A 19159-nucleotide genomic window follows, 5' to 3' on the forward strand; every position below is an offset into this window, starting at 1 on the left:
CAGGCCGAGGGTGTGTACGTTATAAAGAGACAACCATATGAGGTGCTGGAATTTCCCCCCGATTTGTTCGCCATGTTTGACTGCAGTGACTAAATCTCACAGACCGACTTGCAGCCCGATGCTGGAGCAGAAACTCGGCCGGGACGGGATTTTATTATAATTATTATTATTACCGTAGTGCAGAAGAATGTATGGTGTCATGAGTCCTTCCCTGTTATGATGTTCTTCTACAAACTGCTTACACAGCCTGAATGTAATGAACATACAGAATAATTACAGCTGTTTTCCACATGAAGCTAATGGGCAGATGGAGCGGTTATGCTTTGTGGTAAGTCTGGGTTGTGGTGCATATTTGGGTGGAACAGTGCACCCTGCTGCCATGTCTCATTAAAATCCTAGTCGTCGCCAAACCACAGAACACACAGATTACAGTATGTGCTAGGGATTAAATCAAATCTGTGTACAACACAGGTGTAACACCACCACTTTAAAGAAATATTATTTGACAAATATAAATTTTTCCATTTACCCTGAATGTTGATCAGCTAAGACACGATGGTAAAAATTTAGTGACCAGTTTGGGTCTATGATTTCAATTTGAGTTTTTTTGGCTGCTCCTGTATGTAGGGGTCACCACAGTGGATCAGGTCAGCATACCAGACTTGGTACAGTTTTTACACCGAATGGCCTTCCTGTTGCAACCCTCCTATTTCAATACAGGCTTGGGACCAGCACTGAAAGCAAACTGACAAGTGCACCTGCCCTTGACTAGACCACCTCTGCAACATTAGCCAGCATATCACTGCAGACGCCTGACTGTCCGATAGCACCTCTGAGATTCAAACTCTGAAACCCGTGATCTTAGCAATAGTGGGTTAGCAAACCACAGGACCAAAATACCAAAAAAAATAAATAAATAAAAAATAAAAAAAACTGTTAGCAAGCTGAGGTTTACAGTGGCAAGAAAAAAACACTTGTGTTCCGAAAAAGAAAGGCTGTGCATGTGACTGGAAAATCAGCAAACCTACAGTGAAGTATGAAGGGTGGGAGCATCATGATATGGTGCTGCCTCTCTGGCATTAAAAGATGGCTTCATAAAAATAATTTAAACAGCCTTGAATGACCTCACAGACCTCCTGATTTAAATCCTATAATTAAAATGAATGTAACCCTAATGCTAAAAGCTAATTATTTCTTACCTTAAATGTATAGCTAGACATACACCGATCAGCCATAACATTAAAACCACCTCCTTGTTTCTACACTCACTGTCCATTTTATCAGCTCCACCTACCACATAGAAAGCACTCTGTAGTTCTACAACTACTGACTGTAGTCCATCTGTTTCTCTGCATGCTTTGTTAGCTTTGTTTCATGCTGTTCTTCAATTATTTAGGTGGTGGATCATTCTCAGCACTGCAGTGACAATGACATGGTGGTGGTGTGTTAGTGTGTGTACAGGAATGAGTGGATCAGACACAGCAGTGCTGTTGGAGTTATTAAATACCGTGTCCACTCACTGTCCACTCTATTAGACACTCCTACATAGTTGGTCCACCTTGTAGATGTAAAGTCAGAGACGATCACACATCTATTGCTGCTGTTTGAGTTGGTCATCTTCTAGACCTTCATCAGTGGTTACAGGACGCTGCCCACGGGACGCTGTTGGCTGGATATATTTTTGGTGGGTGGACTATTCTCAGTCCAGCAGTGACACATCGGTGTATGTGCATGTATTAACAAATTATTCACTGCACTTAGCAGCACTTTTTGTCCAAAAACATTTACAATTGTGACTGTATACAGTGTAAGCAATTAAGGCTCAAGAGCCTTGCTTAGGGCCCTAACAGTGGCCACTTGGCGGAAGTGGGGCTTGAACCAGTGACTTCTGGATTATTAGTCTAGACCTTAACCACTGACCTACCACTGTACTGCTGTGTGGTGTCTGGCAAAGAAAACTCCAAACATCATAACTGATCCACCTCATTTTTGTAATAACGAAACAGTGCACATTTACTTTTGGCTGAACTGTTCTTTCACAAACGTTTCAGTTGCAAAATCACAAGACCTTCAGCCTGCAGGTCACGACAGCACAGCACCTAATACACAACGTACTGAACTATAATTAAGTGTCAGATGTTGCCTTTCATCAGAGATGTTTGGAGCCATGCTGAGCTTTTAGGAAACTACTGGAGGATACAAACGCTCACGCCAAAACAGGTGGCGCTGTTCTGGATCGGAGACTCGGGTGGCGCTGGATGTTATTTTTACTTATAAAGAAATCAGACCAGTTGCAACTGAAATCATCAATGAAGGATGAAAACGATACATGTTAATAAAACATCCATGCTAAATTATCATCAAGTCACCGACCAACAACCCAACAATTCCATGCAAAGCAAAGTAGGGGCCCAAAATGTTGTCCTACCTTCTTAAGCCAGGAGAAATGTTTGTAGAAGTCTATATCCTGCTCCATAATGAAGGCCCATGTCTGCCCATGTGAGTCTATGTGCATGTGTGTGTGTGAGTGTGTGTGTGTGTGTGTGAGAAGCAAGCAGAAGTGACCACAGTCTGGGGTCGGAGGGCTCACTAGTGGGGCTTTAGTGCTGACGGATTCCTGTTTTATGGATCCTCCTCCTCCACCTCCTCCTCCCATCTTCTTCCTCCTCCTCCTCCTCATTCCAGCCCTTAAAGACCAGAGCTCCCGCTTCTCTACAGCAACTTCTGTCTGCCCCAGACACACACGTCTGGAGTTAATGCAGTCACGCAATACCTCGGTGTGTGTGTGTGTGCGTGTATGTGTGTGTGAACACACCATTCTGAGATTTGTTTAATCTTTACAAATTCTTTCTTTCACTTGTTTTAATCTAACAATTAGTCCTTGATTGAATCCAGGTATAAGCAGCCCTCATTATACAGGAACTCCACTTAGTTTTAGTCTCTCTCTCTCTCTCTTAAACTCAGTGTCTCTCGCTCATCTCAGCACACTGGATTTCCCCTTTAGGACACACTGCACTGCTAATTCAAGTCACAATGCAAGTCTGAAATAAAACACGCCCACTGTATGTGAGCCAGGAAGAGAGGAATAAACAAAGCACCCATACATTTGGATGGTTTATGATGAAGTTAGCCAAAATTAGAACATTTATTGTGTGCAGCAAGACTAGACCTATTTACATGGACAAAGAAGTTCCCCAACTATAGCCAGTTTAGAAAAAAACAAGATGCTAAAATTTGCTTTTGTGCCCTTCAAATCAGTTTATCTGCACTAAGAACAGAGGCATGAATATCAGGCAATAGTGATTTGGTCAGAAATATTGGATATTGGTTTATAAGGTTTGGAAGGCCAAGGGGTGCAGCAAGCTAATGCGATAGCTGTATTGGCTCAGAGCCTGAGCTGTTGAGTTCAAATCTTAGCTGTGCTATAGACTGGGACCTATGTCTAATAACCACAAGTGACTGTGCCTGAGAGAGGGCAGTCGACGCGGTTCCTCACTGTTGCTATAAATGGGTCCTCTGCTGGCTGGTCAAGGCGCCTACATGAGTCATAGCCTAAATCACCATATGCAATGCGTCTCTATGAGAGAGTCTGGCGGCCGTCAACTGCACACATGTCAGAGGAGGCACATGCTAGTCTGCAGCTCCCTTGGTCAGAGGGGGGGTTGTGCAAGCGGTGGAGAAATTGCCTTTGGGAATCAGAGATGGTATTTTTGGTGGGTGGACTATTCTCAGTCCAGCAGTGACACATCGGTGTATGTGCATGTATTAACAAATTATTCACTGCACTTAGCAGCACTTTTTGTCCAAAAACATTTACAATTGTGACTGTATACAGTGTAAGCAATTAAGGCTCAAGAGCCTTGCTTAGGGCCCTAACAGTGGCCACTTGGCGGAAGTGGGGCTTGAACCAGTGACTTCTGGATTATTAGTCTAGACCTTAACCACTGACCTACCACTGTACTGCTGTGTGGTGTCTGGCAAAGAAAACTCCAAACATCATAACTGATCCACCTCATTTTTGTAATAACGAAACAGTGCACATTTACTTTTGGCTGAACTGTTCTTTCACAAACGTTTCAGTTGCAAAATCACAAGACCTTCAGCCTGCAGGTCACGACAGCACAGCACCTAATACACAACGTACTGAACTATAATTAAGTGTCAGATGTTGCCTTTCATCAGAGATGTTTGGAGCCATGCTGAGCTTTTAGGAAACTACTGGAGGATACAAACGCTCACGCCAAAACAGGTGGCGCTGTTCTGGATCGGAGACTCGGGTGGCGCTGGATGTTATTTTTACTTATAAAGAAATCAGACCAGTTGCAACTGAAATCATCAATGAAGGATGAAAACGATACATGTTAATAAAACATCCATGCTAAATTATCATCAAGTCACCGACCAACAACCCAACAATTCCATGCAAAGCAAAGTAGGGGCCCAAAATGTTGTCCTACCTTCTTAAGCCAGGAGAAATGTTTGTAGAAGTCTATATCCTGCTCCATAATGAAGGCCCATGTCTGCCCATGTGAGTCTATGTGCATGTGTGTGTGTGAGTGTGTGTGTGTGTGTGTGAGAAGCAAGCAGAAGTGACCACAGTCTGGGGTCGGAGGGCTCACTAGTGGGGCTTTAGTGCTGACGGATTCCTGTTTTATGGATCCTCCTCCTCCACCTCCTCCTCCCATCTTCTTCCTCCTCCTCCTCCTCATTCCAGCCCTTAAAGACCAGAGCTCCCGCTTCTCTACAGCAACTTCTGTCTGCCCCAGACACACACGTCTGGAGTTAATGCAGTCACGCAATACCTCGGTGTGTGTGTGTGTGCGTGTATGTGTGTGTGAACACACCATTCTGAGATTTGTTTAATCTTTACAAATTCTTTCTTTCACTTGTTTTAATCTAACAATTAGTCCTTGATTGAATCCAGGTATAAGCAGCCCTCATTATACAGGAACTCCACTTAGTTTTAGTCTCTCTCTCTCTCTCTTAAACTCAGTGTCTCTCGCTCATCTCAGCACACTGGATTTCCCCTTTAGGACACACTGCACTGCTAATTCAAGTCACAATGCAAGTCTGAAATAAAACACGCCCACTGTATGTGAGCCAGGAAGAGAGGAATAAACAAAGCACCCATACATTTGGATGGTTTATGATGAAGTTAGCCAAAATTAGAACATTTATTGTGTGCAGCAAGACTAGACCTATTTACATGGACAAAGAAGTTCCCCAACTATAGCCAGTTTAGAAAAAAACAAGATGCTAAAATTTGCTTTTGTGCCCTTCAAATCAGTTTATCTGCACTAAGAACAGAGGCATGAATATCAGGCAATAGTGATTTGGTCAGAAATATTGGATATTGGTTTATAAGGTTTGGAAGGCCAAGGGGTGCAGCAAGCTAATGCGATAGCTGTATTGGCTCAGAGCCTGAGCTGTTGAGTTCAAATCTTAGCTGTGCTATAGACTGGGACCTATGTCTAATAACCACAAGTGACTGTGCCTGAGAGAGGGCAGTCGACGCGGTTCCTCACTGTTGCTATAAATGGGTCCTCTGCTGGCTGGTCAAGGCGCCTACATGAGTCATAGCCTAAATCACCATATGCAATGCGTCTCTATGAGAGAGTCTGGCGGCCGTCAACTGCACACATGTCAGAGGAGGCACATGCTAGTCTGCAGCTCCCTTGGTCAGAGGGGGGGTTGTGCAAGCGGTGGAGAAATTGCCTTTGGGAATCAGAGATGACCAAACTAGGAGGAAAAAAATGTGTGTGTGTGTGTGGGGGGGGGGGGGGGGGGGGGGGGGGGGATGGGCAGAATGCCTTTCTATATCTCCAGTGCACCTCACTTGCACGTCTTTGGACTGTAGGAGGAAACCAGAGCTCCTGGAGGAAACCCACACAGACATGGGAAGAACATGCAAACTCTACACAAAAAGGACCCGGACCGCCCCACCTGGGAATCAAAGCCAGGACCTTCTTGCTGTGAAGCAATACAAAATGAAGTGAAATAACTGTTAATTAGGGGTTTTCTGTAAATATTATGGGTTACAACTAAATATACCACACTTGTAGTAAACAATTTATTTGACAGTGTCACATGTTCTATACTGTCAACACCTTAGTGGCATGGCCTCGTTATTTTTGGTTTTTAATTATAAATACTTAAGCTGGAGACTTCTCTGTGCTGTAAAAATAGGGCTAGTGTGGTTGCACCCACTGAATGGCGTCACAGTTATTACAATGGGAAAGTCTGTGAAGATTAGCACAGATGACAGGAAGTGCATTGCAGATATAAAAGAAAAAAATTAAAATCGCACGACTGCCATGACAGACACTTTCCTTACAAGTGTATATTAACATTTAATAATAACTGCATGTGTATATTCACACCTTTAGTATGTTTTGCTCAGATCTTTCACTTGCTCAGTGATCCTTTTCAATTTGCATACGTACAGAGGAGAGTACAGAGGAGAAAGAAGCACAGACAGCGGGAAGTCAGGGACACAGTGTGTAATCTGTGCCCGTTTTATACACGATAGTAAGGTTTTGTGTGCAGGGTGCAAGCCGAAAGTCTTACACATCCGTGTGTGGCTGCAAGCTAAGCAAAGCAAGCAAGAAATAAAGGAAACGTTAGACAAAAACGATGGGAGGGCATATGATAAGAAAACAGCTGTATAGCGATAAGCTTGGGAGGCAGTTAGTTTGAGATCTGTTCTAGCTTTTCCTTTCAACTCTCAGCTCCCCAGTCTCAGACCATTTCCTGTTAGGGTAAAGGGGGAGAAATGTAAAGTGTGTGGAATTTCTGAAGACAGCTGTCACTGCCTTTTACAGCTTGGTTGGTCTAAATTTTTTCAAATGGTACTTTGAAAGTGCACTTAGGTTACACAAATTTGATTAGTGCCCTGATTGCTCTTGGCAGGTTTAGGCAGCAATTATTTGGTTGCCGCTGGCTGCTCCACTGTGGACAGTGGCGTTTGTGTCTGTTGGAGGAGGGTTCCAGGTCACTGGTGCAAGTGCAGCCTCTGCTGACCGGTCCAGGCGCCTGCACAAGGGGGAGGCTGATCACGGACAGCAGTGCGTGCTTCTCTGCTCTGTAAAGCAATCAACGGCTGTACACTGGGAGCACATGACAGCCTCTTTCCTCCTTGATCTGGGATGGGGTTGGTGCCATCAATGAGTCAGAGAGATTGCATTATCTATACCTGCATGGTCTGCAGTAGTCTTTACTTTTATCCAATACGTCCAAGGAACATCTATTATCTTGGCCCATGGTCAGCTTGGTGTCTTAAAGCCTGATCCTACGTTCGCGGTTAGTGGTGCAACACAAAACATGGATTTTAGCCCCTCTGGCTCAAACCACAATGATGCCATATGGCATTCTCAAAAGAAACATCAGTGGATGAAGGGGGTCCTCTTTCAATCATAACACAACACCAGAAAATTGGCTGCAAAAATGGTGTTTGTGTCTGTTGGAGGAGGGTTCCAGGTCACTGGTGCAAGTGCGGCCTCTGCTGACCGGTCGAGGCGTCTGCATAAGGGGGAGGCTGATAACGGATGGCAGTGCGTGCCTCTCTGCTCTGTTAAGCAATGAATGGCTGTACACTGGGGGCACATAACAGCCTCTTCCCTCCTTGATCTGGGATGGGGTTGACGTCAGCAATGAGAGAGAGAGATTGGACGCAACTGGATTTGGTGGGGAAAAAGCAGGGCCAAATATACCCCCTTGGACATGTCTTTAATTTCCTGTTGGACCATCAAGTTCTGACACAGATAAATGTTTGTACTGATGATTCCTGGACCTGAAGTTGCTTAACGTGACATTAATGTGACATTCCTGAAAATCAAATTGGGTGCAGTCAATCTGAAGAATCATTAAAAACCCAGGACACCAAGAGTACGCAACTCCACAGCAGTGACCACACAGAGCCTTGACCATAAATTCATAAAATTGATAAACACCTTTATTTATATGTCAATAACATACTTCTAGTGCAGCATCAGTGCCTCACAAGTACCTCACAACTGGCACAAATGCTCACAGAGACATTCTAAAATCTAGAAGAAATCCTTCCCAGAAGAGTTAAAGCTGTTATACAGGGGGCAACTTAATGTCTACAGTTTGGAAATAGGATGTCCAACAAGCTCATGGTCAGATGTCCATATACTTTTGGTAATGTGACATACTTGTTATGGAGAAATGTATATACTTATAGGCATTATATAACTACATGTATAACTTATGTATAAGAATGTGTGTGTGCCTGTAAGACCCCACAAGTCTTCAGGTTCTCGCTGCAAAATGAAGATTATTTACATACTGCCTGTCCACAACAGTCCACCACTAACATGGTCTGCTGAGGGTGATTACGTTCAAGCGTTTCTTTTAACCCTGTTATTAAAACAAACTGCCACCAACCAAGTTCAAGAATTCAAAAAGACAACAAGAAATTCCAACAGTTCTATCCAAATTAAGATGCCAAAAATAGATACCACAGCCATCCTAGTGTGCCTGCAGCAGAGAGACCCCCTCCTGAGTAATGATGTCACTAAGGGACTTACCCTGGAGACCGCTGGATCGTAGAGCCATGTTGAGTGGGGACAGAACCAGATTGAGAAAATAACAGAGAGCTGAGACGTGAAGAATGAGGGAGGCAGGAAACTAAGTACAGCCCTATCAGAACCTCAGAGGAGAACCCAAACTCCTTCAAACCCATCCAGGCTACACACACACACACACACACACACAGCTGAAAAACAGCCTGTGAGGAAAACCACAAAAAATCCCCATGATCCCACAGTCAGGCATATATACTGGAGACCCACTGCTGAGAACTAATGACTCGTTTAGCTCTTCACACTGTTATGAAATACATCCAAACACTCGGCTGTGCTGAAAAAAAAAAAGAAAAGCTTTTTATTCCTACCTCAGGACGCTACACAGCTTCAAAAACAGCAAAAATATAAATAACTGACGTTATTAAGTCTGTAATCATGCACATGATCACATGCTGCTCATAACAATCCTATTACGTCCATCTGTGATTGATCTGTCCAGGTTTAGACTAATGAAAATGATACTTTGCTGAGATGCAGCACTCACTAGAAAGCAAATTCAGATTCTGTAGCGTATTGAGCCAGGTTCAGCTACGCAATTCTGTCATGCACAAATCCCATTTCCAGAAAGCTTGGGACATTTGCAATGCAATAAGAGCAGAATCTGTGGTTTGTTAATTATCTTGAACCTTTATTAAAATAATAAAAGTACAAACAATGACTTTTAATGTTTTGGGTGACCAACGTCATTGTATTTAGTAAATATAAATAAATCTTGACTTTCATAGATTATTCAGGCTACACAGTTTTGAAGCATTTCACTATTGGCAGGTGCATTGAGTTTACAAAAAGTAAAGGGGGATCAGTTCAAGAATAACATTTCGCAATGCAAGATTGCAGATAATTTAAGTCTTTAACCACCCACCATACATGATATAGTGAAAAAAATCAGGGAGTCCAGAGAAATCTCAGTCCATGTAGGGCAAGGCTGAAAAAGCAAAGTTAAATGTGTGTGATAAAGAGATAATCAGTGTTATTTACTTCACCTGTCAGTAGTCATAATGTTATGCCTCGTCAGTGTACAATTAATGAGACTCTAAAACAGTGGTAAACACTCTCTGTCCCAACTTGTTTTAGAGTGTTGCAGGTATCCAATTCTAACTTTGATAATATTTACAAAATACACCGATCAGCCATAACATTATGACCACCTTCCTAATATTGTGTTGGTCCCCCTTTTGCTGCCCCATATGCAACAAACTGTGATGCACTGTGTAATCTGAAACCTATCAGATCCAGCATGAACTTCTTTAGCAATCTGAGCTACAGTAGCTCGTCTGTTGGATCGGACCACACGAGCCAGCCTTCGCTCCCCACGTACATCAATGAGCCTTGGTCGCCCATGACCCTGTTGCCGGTTTACCACTGTTCCTTCCTTGGACCACTTTTGATAGACACCCCACAAGAGCTGCAGTTTTGGAGATGCGCTGACCCAGGCGTCTAGCTGTCACAATTTGGCCCTTGTTAAACTCGCTCAAATCCTTACGCTTGTCCATTTTTCCCGCTTCTAACACATCAACTTTGAGGATAAAATGTTCACTTGGTGCCTAATATATCCCACCCACTAACTGCTGCTGTGATGAAGAGATAATCAGTGTTATTCACTTCACCTGTCAGTGGTCATAATGTTATGCCTTATCAAACATTTGTGGCAGATGCTTGCCATCCAGTCTGACAAAGCTTGGGGTGATCTGCCATAAAAAAATGGATAAACTGCCCAAATCCAGGTGTGTGATGCTTGTAGAGACATATCTAAGAAGACCTGCAACTGTAATTGCTGCATAATAAGGCTTCAACAAAAGTATTCAATAAAGGGTCTTTGCCTTCAGTGTCTCCAGAATAGGCTCTGGATTCACTATGACCCTAGTCAGTATAAAGTTGTCATTTTTATAAATATTTTATACAGTTGATAACTTAGCAATTCACTGTTTTTAATTAACACACTATGAAAGTCTAACAAAATGTAAAACGCTTTTTACTGACCGTTCCTTTCTCGAGCCACTGCAGCAGGGACTGAGCTGTTGAACAGGACAGCTGTGAGCGCAGAGACTCCGGACCTTCATGACCATCCTGAAGCTCCAGAGCTAAACGTAGCTCCTCAGCTAACTGTAACACCTGCAGCGCACTCACACTGACTGGAGAACCCAGATCATTTACACCATTACTGTACTCCACCATCGCCTTAGATCCTGCACACACCGAAAAAATAAATAAACAGAACTGAAGACAAGAGAACAGGAGACAGAGAAGGAGTACATTTGGTACCACTCAAGCTCAAGCATACCAGCAAAGATAACACATTTCCATTTATTTTAAATGGTCATGTGTTCTGGTTAAGGTAGAGGAAACTGACAACACTGAGGAAAGCTTAGGGTACTGGATACATCAGGAGGATGCTGGTTCAAGCCCCACCATTGTCAAGCTGCCACTGTTGGGCCCCTGAACCCTCTTTGGCTTGTTCATTCAGTCACCACTGTAAATACGAGGGTTCTTCAAAAAGTTTCCGCACTTTTTACAACTCTATTTATTAAGAATTTAAAAAACAAACTCCATCACTTTTCTACACAGTCAACTTGCAATGCATTTTTTCCCCAGCGTCAAACCAACTTTTTAATGCCATCAGCAAATAATGTTTTGGTTGAGCGTGTAGCAAAGATGTTCACAAGTCACAAAATACAAGTCCGAGTCAAGTCACGAGTCAATATAATATACACAAAACATGTATTGCAAGTGTAGCGTAGAAATACACAAATAATATGTAAGTTCAGATAAAAAAACAACAACAGATTAGCAACTGTATTTTGTCATTTTACTTAGTGCCTTTACTTTCCTAGGTACCAGTTAAAAGCTTAAACTGACGTTTTGTTTTCATTGCAAATTACTGCACAGCGGCCAAAATCCCAAACACAGCAAAAAATCCATAATACTGCTTACCTTACCTTGTTCCAGATGCTATTTAATTTATAAACGTGTGTCCCATTAGGAATATAATCCCTTATTTTGTAAATGTGCTTATAATTAAAAACCTCCAAACTTTTCCCGATTGTGAAGTAAAACACGAACTCGTTAGAAAGCCAATCAAGTGTTTCATTGACATCATCTGTGTGACGCTGCAAACTAAATACATGCAAATAACAGCATTTCTTACTAAAAATTTAAATCAGAAGGACTGATTGGTTCAGAAAGCGGTTCTTACAATCATTAGCGCCAATTCTGTAGGAGCGTTCCATTCACATTATCTGTTACTGTGAAGTGCACTATGTAGGGTATTCCACCATTTTAAGTAGGAAGCGACACTTCATCACTATGCCGGAAGCTGGCTGTAACATTTACCCATTGCACGCGTTGCGGGTTAAGACGGCCGGAGCGTTATTAGAGAGCAGAAAATGACACGATCAGAATGATGTCGGATCATATATGTAGCCACTGATGCACCACTGCTTTCACATCATCATCACACTAAAATCTTCTTCCCTTTAAAGCTTCTTTAAGCATCCAAAAAGGTGGAAATCAGATGGTGCCAAATCCGGACTATAAGTGTCTCTCAGTTTCTCAGACATGACCGATTACTCCTACTACACCCTCACCGTTTATAACCAAAATATAAAAGCAGAAACTTTTTGAACATCCCTCATAGCTCTGGATTACAGCATTTGCTAAATACCTGTGATCTAGGTGCACCGGACACTGAGTGGTTAAAGACTTGACTAGTGATCAGAAGGTTACTAGTTTTCACTGTTGGGCTACAGAGCAAGCACGGTCTTTAACCCTCAATTAATTGCAGTTTTGAAGATACTTTGGATGAAAGCATCTGCTTAATGCCAGAAATGTTAATGTTATGGACCTAGTTTGGTTCACATGGACGTAGTCATTCTGGAACAGGACTTTCCCCAAATTGCTGCTGCCACAAAACTGATAGCACATAACTAATGTATATTAATAATTGTATACACCACTGTTAGCACTGAGTGTGGATGAAACACCTAAACCTAATAATTAGCACATTGTTTGGCCATATATTGTCTATACACTATGTTACTTGTGACGTTCAGTAATTGCACCAGCCCTCGAGCTCTGATAACAGTGTTTCGGAGCATAACATACGTTTTGAATCTGATGTAGGATGTGCCTCCAATTATTACTGACTGATTGCATAGGGTGGCCTTGCTAATGATTATTAAAATATAACAGAAAGCAAGTGATTTGTACAGTAGTCAAAAAGTCAAAGTCAAAGTGAACTTTATTGTCATTCAGACTACACAGCTAGGAGTGCACAGCTGAACGAGATTGCGTTTCCCAAGCTCCAATGTGCAGAATATAAAAAAGAGCATATACAAGACAAAATATACATAAAGTTTTAAAAAAATATATACATTAAGTGAAAAAAAAAAAAAACCCACTATTGCACATACATTGTAAACAGACATAAAATACACGTTAAGTAAAGTAAAAAATATATACACACTAAGTAAGAAATATTGCACATAATTTGCAGTGATGAGGTACCGGTGTAATAAATAAATAAAATGCCTGGTGTTAAACACTTAAGTTATTGCACAGAATATAATAGAAGAGTAGCAGCATGATGTAGGTATTTAAATCTTAATAAATAAATAGTGTGGTATGAATTAGGCTTTAAGTGCATTCAAAGTAATTTACTAAACCTGCAAGTCACTTTGTGATCGCTGATAGCACATATAAACTGATGGCATGGAAGGGCAGGTTCTTATCTGATGTAAAACTGGTAAGTAATCAGATAAGAAAACAAGCTAGCTTATAGTCTATTGGGTTATTTACTGCAAGGCATCTTGTAGCAGAGTTTGGACTACTATAAAACAGATACCATGATGTCATAAGCCTTTTTTTTACTTTTCTTTTAGAAATGTCTGGTAAATAATGATATTTTTAAACCTCTGGCATTACACATCACAATCATTTTAATAATAAAAATAGCCAAACTTGGTGGCCAGGTGGAGCACAGGGATATTCCGCTAGTGCACCAGAGCTGGGATTCTGAACTCTCTGAGTAGGCAGGGTGCCCCCTAGCAGCCACTATTGGCAGTGCCTACAGCAGACAACATAGGCCACTAGTCTGCTAAGTGGGAAAAGACCAGATAAAAAAAATAACTGGTTAGTAGCCTGAGGTGCCTGTACAAAAGTGGAGGAACGTGGAGATTAGTGCTTGACTCTCCATGGGCAAGACTGGCCTCATGTGTGAATTCACCAACGTATGGGTGAATAAGAAGGGGTTGGTGGACTGCACACGTGTCGGAGGGAGCATATGTCAAGCAAATATAGTCTTGGACGTGATCGGGGTCCCTAGCAGCATTTATTAATATAGTATTAATACAGTAACAACATAAATTAATGAGTATTGTATTCTTAGGGGGAGGTGTGTGGAAATTCACCAGAAGCATGAGGCACGTTCGAATACATTTTAATATTACTGCTTTACAGTTAGGCCAAAGCAGAATTTAGCCTTTGTTAACTATATATCTCACAAATATTAAAAACTAAATCCTAATGAATGCAACCTCACTGACTTCACTGATCATCTCTGCACAGCCTCACACAGACACGTTTCATCTCCATCGCTGAACTCTGCTTTCATTTCCAACCGCTTCCATCTGGATCTTACAGAGCGCAGATGAACAATTCCACAGCCAGTGCAGCATGGAAACATCTGGAGAAGATAAATAGGCCCTAACACAGAATAAAAAGCCCACCAGGACATGGTAGGTTGGTCCAAAAGCAATGAGAGCCGTGAACTCTACAAGCAAACCGCAAGCAAATAAAGGAAAGAAAAATCCAGTGTGGACATTCTGGGATTTTACAAAACGGATTTATGTTGAATGACATTTAATCCTCCAAACAAGATCTAGATAAGAAAAAAATTAATGGTAATATTTAACCTGATGGTTTTACATCTTTTTCTAAGTTGGGACACAATGGGCTGCAACAAGAGACTACAGATGGTCTTGTGTACAACATTAAGTCTTGTTTTCTCAACCAAGTCTGGTATTTACCGTTGGTACAGCTCTGATGGGTGTTTATCTCACTGCTTCTGTATTTCACCAGTTGCCACAGCAGATCATTCTGGTCCACATCCTTGATCTGGAATCGTCGGATGCCCTTCCTGTCGCAACCCTCTTTATTTTATCTGGGCTTGGGACCGGCACTGAGCGCACTGACAAGTGCACCTCACAGTGGCTATGCTGTTCAGTTATCTCCCCAGACAAAGTCAATCATGTCTGTATAGACACCCAAATGAACAATAGCACCACTTAGATACGAACCTTGGATCTCAATGGTTGTGGGCTAGCGTATTTTACTACTGTGTCACCCAAGTGCCCTTTATCTCATTTTGTGATGGTACCTAAGAATTCTTTCTTAATTTATATTGTTTTACTTTTTTATATCAAGTGGTTCATCAAAGGTTTATAGTAAAAAGACAAAATAAGCAACATACAGTCACCTGTTTTCTCCTGTTGGGAAACTGTCTTTTACAATTAGTAGATGTTTTACTTTAATTAAACAATAATAAAAGCTCTGCTTTTTCTTTATTAATTCGTATTAAAACAGTTGTTGTTGCCTTCATTTCCATTTATGCTGCATCATGAACGAATATTAGCAGTTTCATAAAGCACTTGCTTAGTTGTGCCATTTTCTAGTCACCAGTAGGTGGAGCTGCTACAAAACAAAAGGTTTTAATTATCTGCTCATACAAAAGAAGCTGGAGCCTATCCAAGGCACACAGTAACACCCTGGACGGGGCGCCAGTCCATTGAAGGGCAGAAACACACACACATACACACCCCCTTTCACCTATAGGGCAATTCAGTGTCTCCAATTAACCTGATTAACCTGACTAACCTGTTTTTGGACTGTGGGAGGAAACCGGAGCTCCCAGAGGAAACCCATGCAGACACGGGGAGAACATGCAAACTCCACACAGAAAGGACCCTGACCGCCCCGCCTCGGGATCGAACCCAGGACCTTCTTGCCGTGAGGCGACAGTGCTACCCACCGAGCCACCGTGCCGCCCGAATCCGTAAACTGTAAGGCTAATTTATTTTACCACGGTAAATAATCTAAATGATATGGACATTCCTCCCACTTAATACGTTTAGGTTTTTTGCCACATTTATTGCTAACAGGTGTATAAAATCAGTGATATAAAATAAATGATATGCTTTCCGCTTTTTGGCAGCAGTTAGAGTTATGACTTGTCAAATGTTTAAAAGATCTTGACAAAGCTTTGCTATCCCCGTGTCCATGAAGGTCCATGCACCTTTGGGATGATTCCTAACATCGATTATGAGCCTTCTTGTCCATCATTAGTGCCTGATCTCACAAATCTGTTTTGACTGAATTGACACAAGTTCTCACAGATATATTACAAAATCCTGTAAAAAGACTACTGCTAGAAAAGTAGTAACTGTTATAGATGTAAAGTAAGTCAACTTCACGATAATGCCTCTGGACTGGAGATGGGATGTCCAAGAATCTTATGGTCAGATTGCTTCTTAGGGTAAGTACTTTTGAGACAAATGTGACCTCTGCTGACAAGTCCGGGCAGCTGCACAGGGGCGAATAATTACAGATGGCAGTGCGCAATACGGCTCTCTGTGAAACCCTGCCCCGGCAGGTGAAAAGAAGCAATCAGTGGCTGTGTGCGTCAGAGGGGAGGCATGACAGCCTCGGCCCTCCTTGATTGTTTGTTCGTTTGTTTTATTAGGATTTTAACGTCATGTTTTACACTTTTGGTTACATTCATGACAGGAACGGTAGTTACTCATTACACAAGATTCATCAGTTCACAAGGTTACATCGAACACAGTCATGGACAATTTAGTGTCTCCAATTCACCTCACATGCATATCTTTGGACTATGGGAGGAAACCGGAGCGCCCGGAAGAAACTCACGCAGACACGGGGAGAACATGCAAACTCCACACAGAAAGGACCCGGACCGCCCCACCTGGGGATCAAACCCAGGACCTTCTTGCCGTGAGTGCTACCCACTTAGCCACCGTGCAGTCCCCTCGATCGATTGTAAGGGGTGGAAGCTGTGGTGAGAAAGTGATAAACTCCAACTGGCCACAAATGGATTGGGCGAAAAAAAAAATGGGGCGGGGGTACAACTTTTCCTTTGTAATTTCTGTTGTCGCTAGTTTAAACCATTTACTAAAAATTTTGGCTTGTGTTAATGATACTAATTTGACGTGACAATCATTTTTGTTCAAATGTATCAGTTAAGAAGTCAAAATACATCATGTTTGTAAATCTGCAGTCGATATGTGCACAGAAATTACATTATATAAAACATCTGTGGCTTTGTCAAGCAAAAAAAAAGTCTTCTGTCACGAGGACAGCTGGGGTGTGACCTTGTTTTACTGTTTGCTTTCTTTTCTGCACATACACACACTTTGTAAATTTTGCTGACTGTAACAGCGTGTCCTGTCCACATGTAACTCATGATCGGCTCACTCGCCTCCAGCACTCATTAGCTGACTGCCTGTAATAAACATTCAGCTCCTATTAGTTCAATCATGTCGGCATCTGCTGAGTTTGCTAGAAGATACAAATACATCTACACACCCCCCATCGTAAAACCGCCTCATCACCCTTATACCAACCCGGCAGCCAATTCATCTAGCCTGCTACAGCTACAGTCAGAGGTTTACATACACTTGTGAGAGTTGTGTATGTCGTAGCAGTCTCAGTCTTCTACAACTGTTTATTTTCTGGGACTGAATGATCAAACACACACTCTTTTATCCAGCAAAATGAATTAAACTTTTACCTAGGTCAGAAAGAATACCTAAATTGCCATTTTATGCTAAGAGAACATTACATTTTAGGCATTTAGCAGACGCCTTTATCCAAAGTGACTTACATTACAGTTATAGTATACAGTCTGACCAATTGAGGGTTAAGGGCCTTGCTCAAGGGCCCAACAGCAGCAACCTGGCAGTGGTGGGGCTTAAAACAGTGACCTTCTGATTACTAGTCCAGTACCTTAACCACTAGGCTACGGCTTGCCCTACACAGAACATGATGTTTAAATACAATTCAAGAACCACCAAAAACAGGTCTGACATGGTTTGTTGTTTGTCCCTTGTCCACTGCTGGTGGAAACTCACTCTGGCTGCCTATAAGCACCCATTTAACCCAGTCTGACCCTTATCAAAATTCTTCACCCTGATCAAACCTGCTGCATTCAACACATTATATATGGGTAACTAATTAAATATATTCCTTACCATCGCATGTAAAAAAGCAAATAGGCATTGACATGGGGGGCTGATGTTTTGTGTTTTGGCTCGTCAGTGTAATGAACTTTTCTCACAGTCGAGCAAGCTTTACATCATAATGGGATTGAATAATGGGACAGGGCAGTGGTAGCTCAGCAAATAAGGTACTTCACTAGTAATTCGAAGGTTGCTGGTTCAAGCCCCACTACTGCTAAGTTGATCTATTTTCTAACAAACAAATTGAATTGAAGTGTAATGCACCAGTACAGTTTGCAGAAATCCACCACATATTATGATACATCCACCTCCGGTCTTCACTGTGGGTACAGTATTCCTGACATGCTGATTTTCCAAGCAGTTTTATTTTTGTTTCATTTAATTATTGTTCTTATTTGTGATGTCTCTGTGTCAAATTTTGACTTTTGCTCTTCTTATTTAGTAGAGAAGCTTTCCTTGTGGTGTATTATTGCAGATGATTGTGGTGCTTTTCATTTTTGGTTAGTGTTTACTGTGGAACTGCTGTTTCTGCTGCTTTCAGGTACTCCTGCAACTCGATTTAAATAACTGCTGGCTTTTCTTTTACCCTCTTTATCATTATTTCAGAGCATGTTGTGAAATCTTGTAAAGCACACCTGGATGAAGACTATTTGCCTTCAACTTTTCATTTGCAGATTATCAATATCACTGACATGGAAGTTTAAGGTGTTTGGTATGGCTCCATTTTTTTGTGTGTGGTTATAAATAATTTTGTCCCTAAGAACTACAGAAAGCTTCTTTACCTTCACCATAATTGAGACACGTTGGCTGAAATAATACCAAGCAATAGCAAAATAATGAATAGGCTGGTGTTATAAAGCTTTTGTGAATGGAGGTTAGCAGCATTCAGGGTCTCACCTGCGATAATGTCATCCATCTGCTCCAAAGCGGCCTCCAACATGTGACTAGCATTCGACGCCATACTCAGTACCTACTGCGTAGGATGAGCTGACTGGCTGCAGACTGTAAAAAAGCAAATACAATTCACATTTTCAAATGTGTTCCAAAATGTCATTCTACAATGTTACACGTAAATACACTACTATAATCTACAGTGCATCCGGGAAGTATTTCCAGCGCTTCACTTTTCCCACATGTTGTTTGTTTCCCCTCAAAATTCTACACACACACACACACACACACACACACACACACAATACCCCATGACGACAAAGGGAAAAAAGTTTGTTAGATTTTTTTTGCAAATTCATTAAAAAGAAAACACACAAATATAACATGTACATAAGTATTTTCACTTCGTCA

General features: G+C 41.8%; 1 protein-coding gene across 11 annotated transcripts in view; it reads right to left on the reverse strand.

Moving 5' to 3' along the window:
• The window catches only part of ppfibp2b (PPFIA binding protein 2b), a 106940-nt gene that overhangs the window by 65734 nt on the left and 22047 nt on the right, over positions 1 to 19159 (reverse strand). For 10 of the 11 annotated variants that reach the window (XM_063000799.1, XM_063000798.1, XM_063000797.1 and 7 more), the window contains exons 2-3: positions 18755 to 18859; positions 10587 to 10792 (exon numbers count right to left, since the gene is read on the reverse strand). In XM_063000799.1, coding sequence (XP_062856869.1) covers positions 10587 to 10792; positions 18755 to 18818 — 270 coding nt within the window. In that variant the 5' untranslated portion in view covers positions 18819 to 18859. Of the gene's footprint in view, positions 1 to 2428; positions 2508 to 10586; positions 10793 to 18754; positions 18860 to 19159 lie in introns of those variants that run through there. The other variant, XM_063000796.1, reaches the window with a different exon arrangement.

Source organism: Trichomycterus rosablanca, chromosome 8 (assembly GCF_030014385.1).
Source record: "Trichomycterus rosablanca isolate fTriRos1 chromosome 8, fTriRos1.hap1, whole genome shotgun sequence".
Taxonomy (NCBI): Eukaryota; Metazoa; Chordata; class Actinopteri; order Siluriformes; family Trichomycteridae; genus Trichomycterus; species Trichomycterus rosablanca.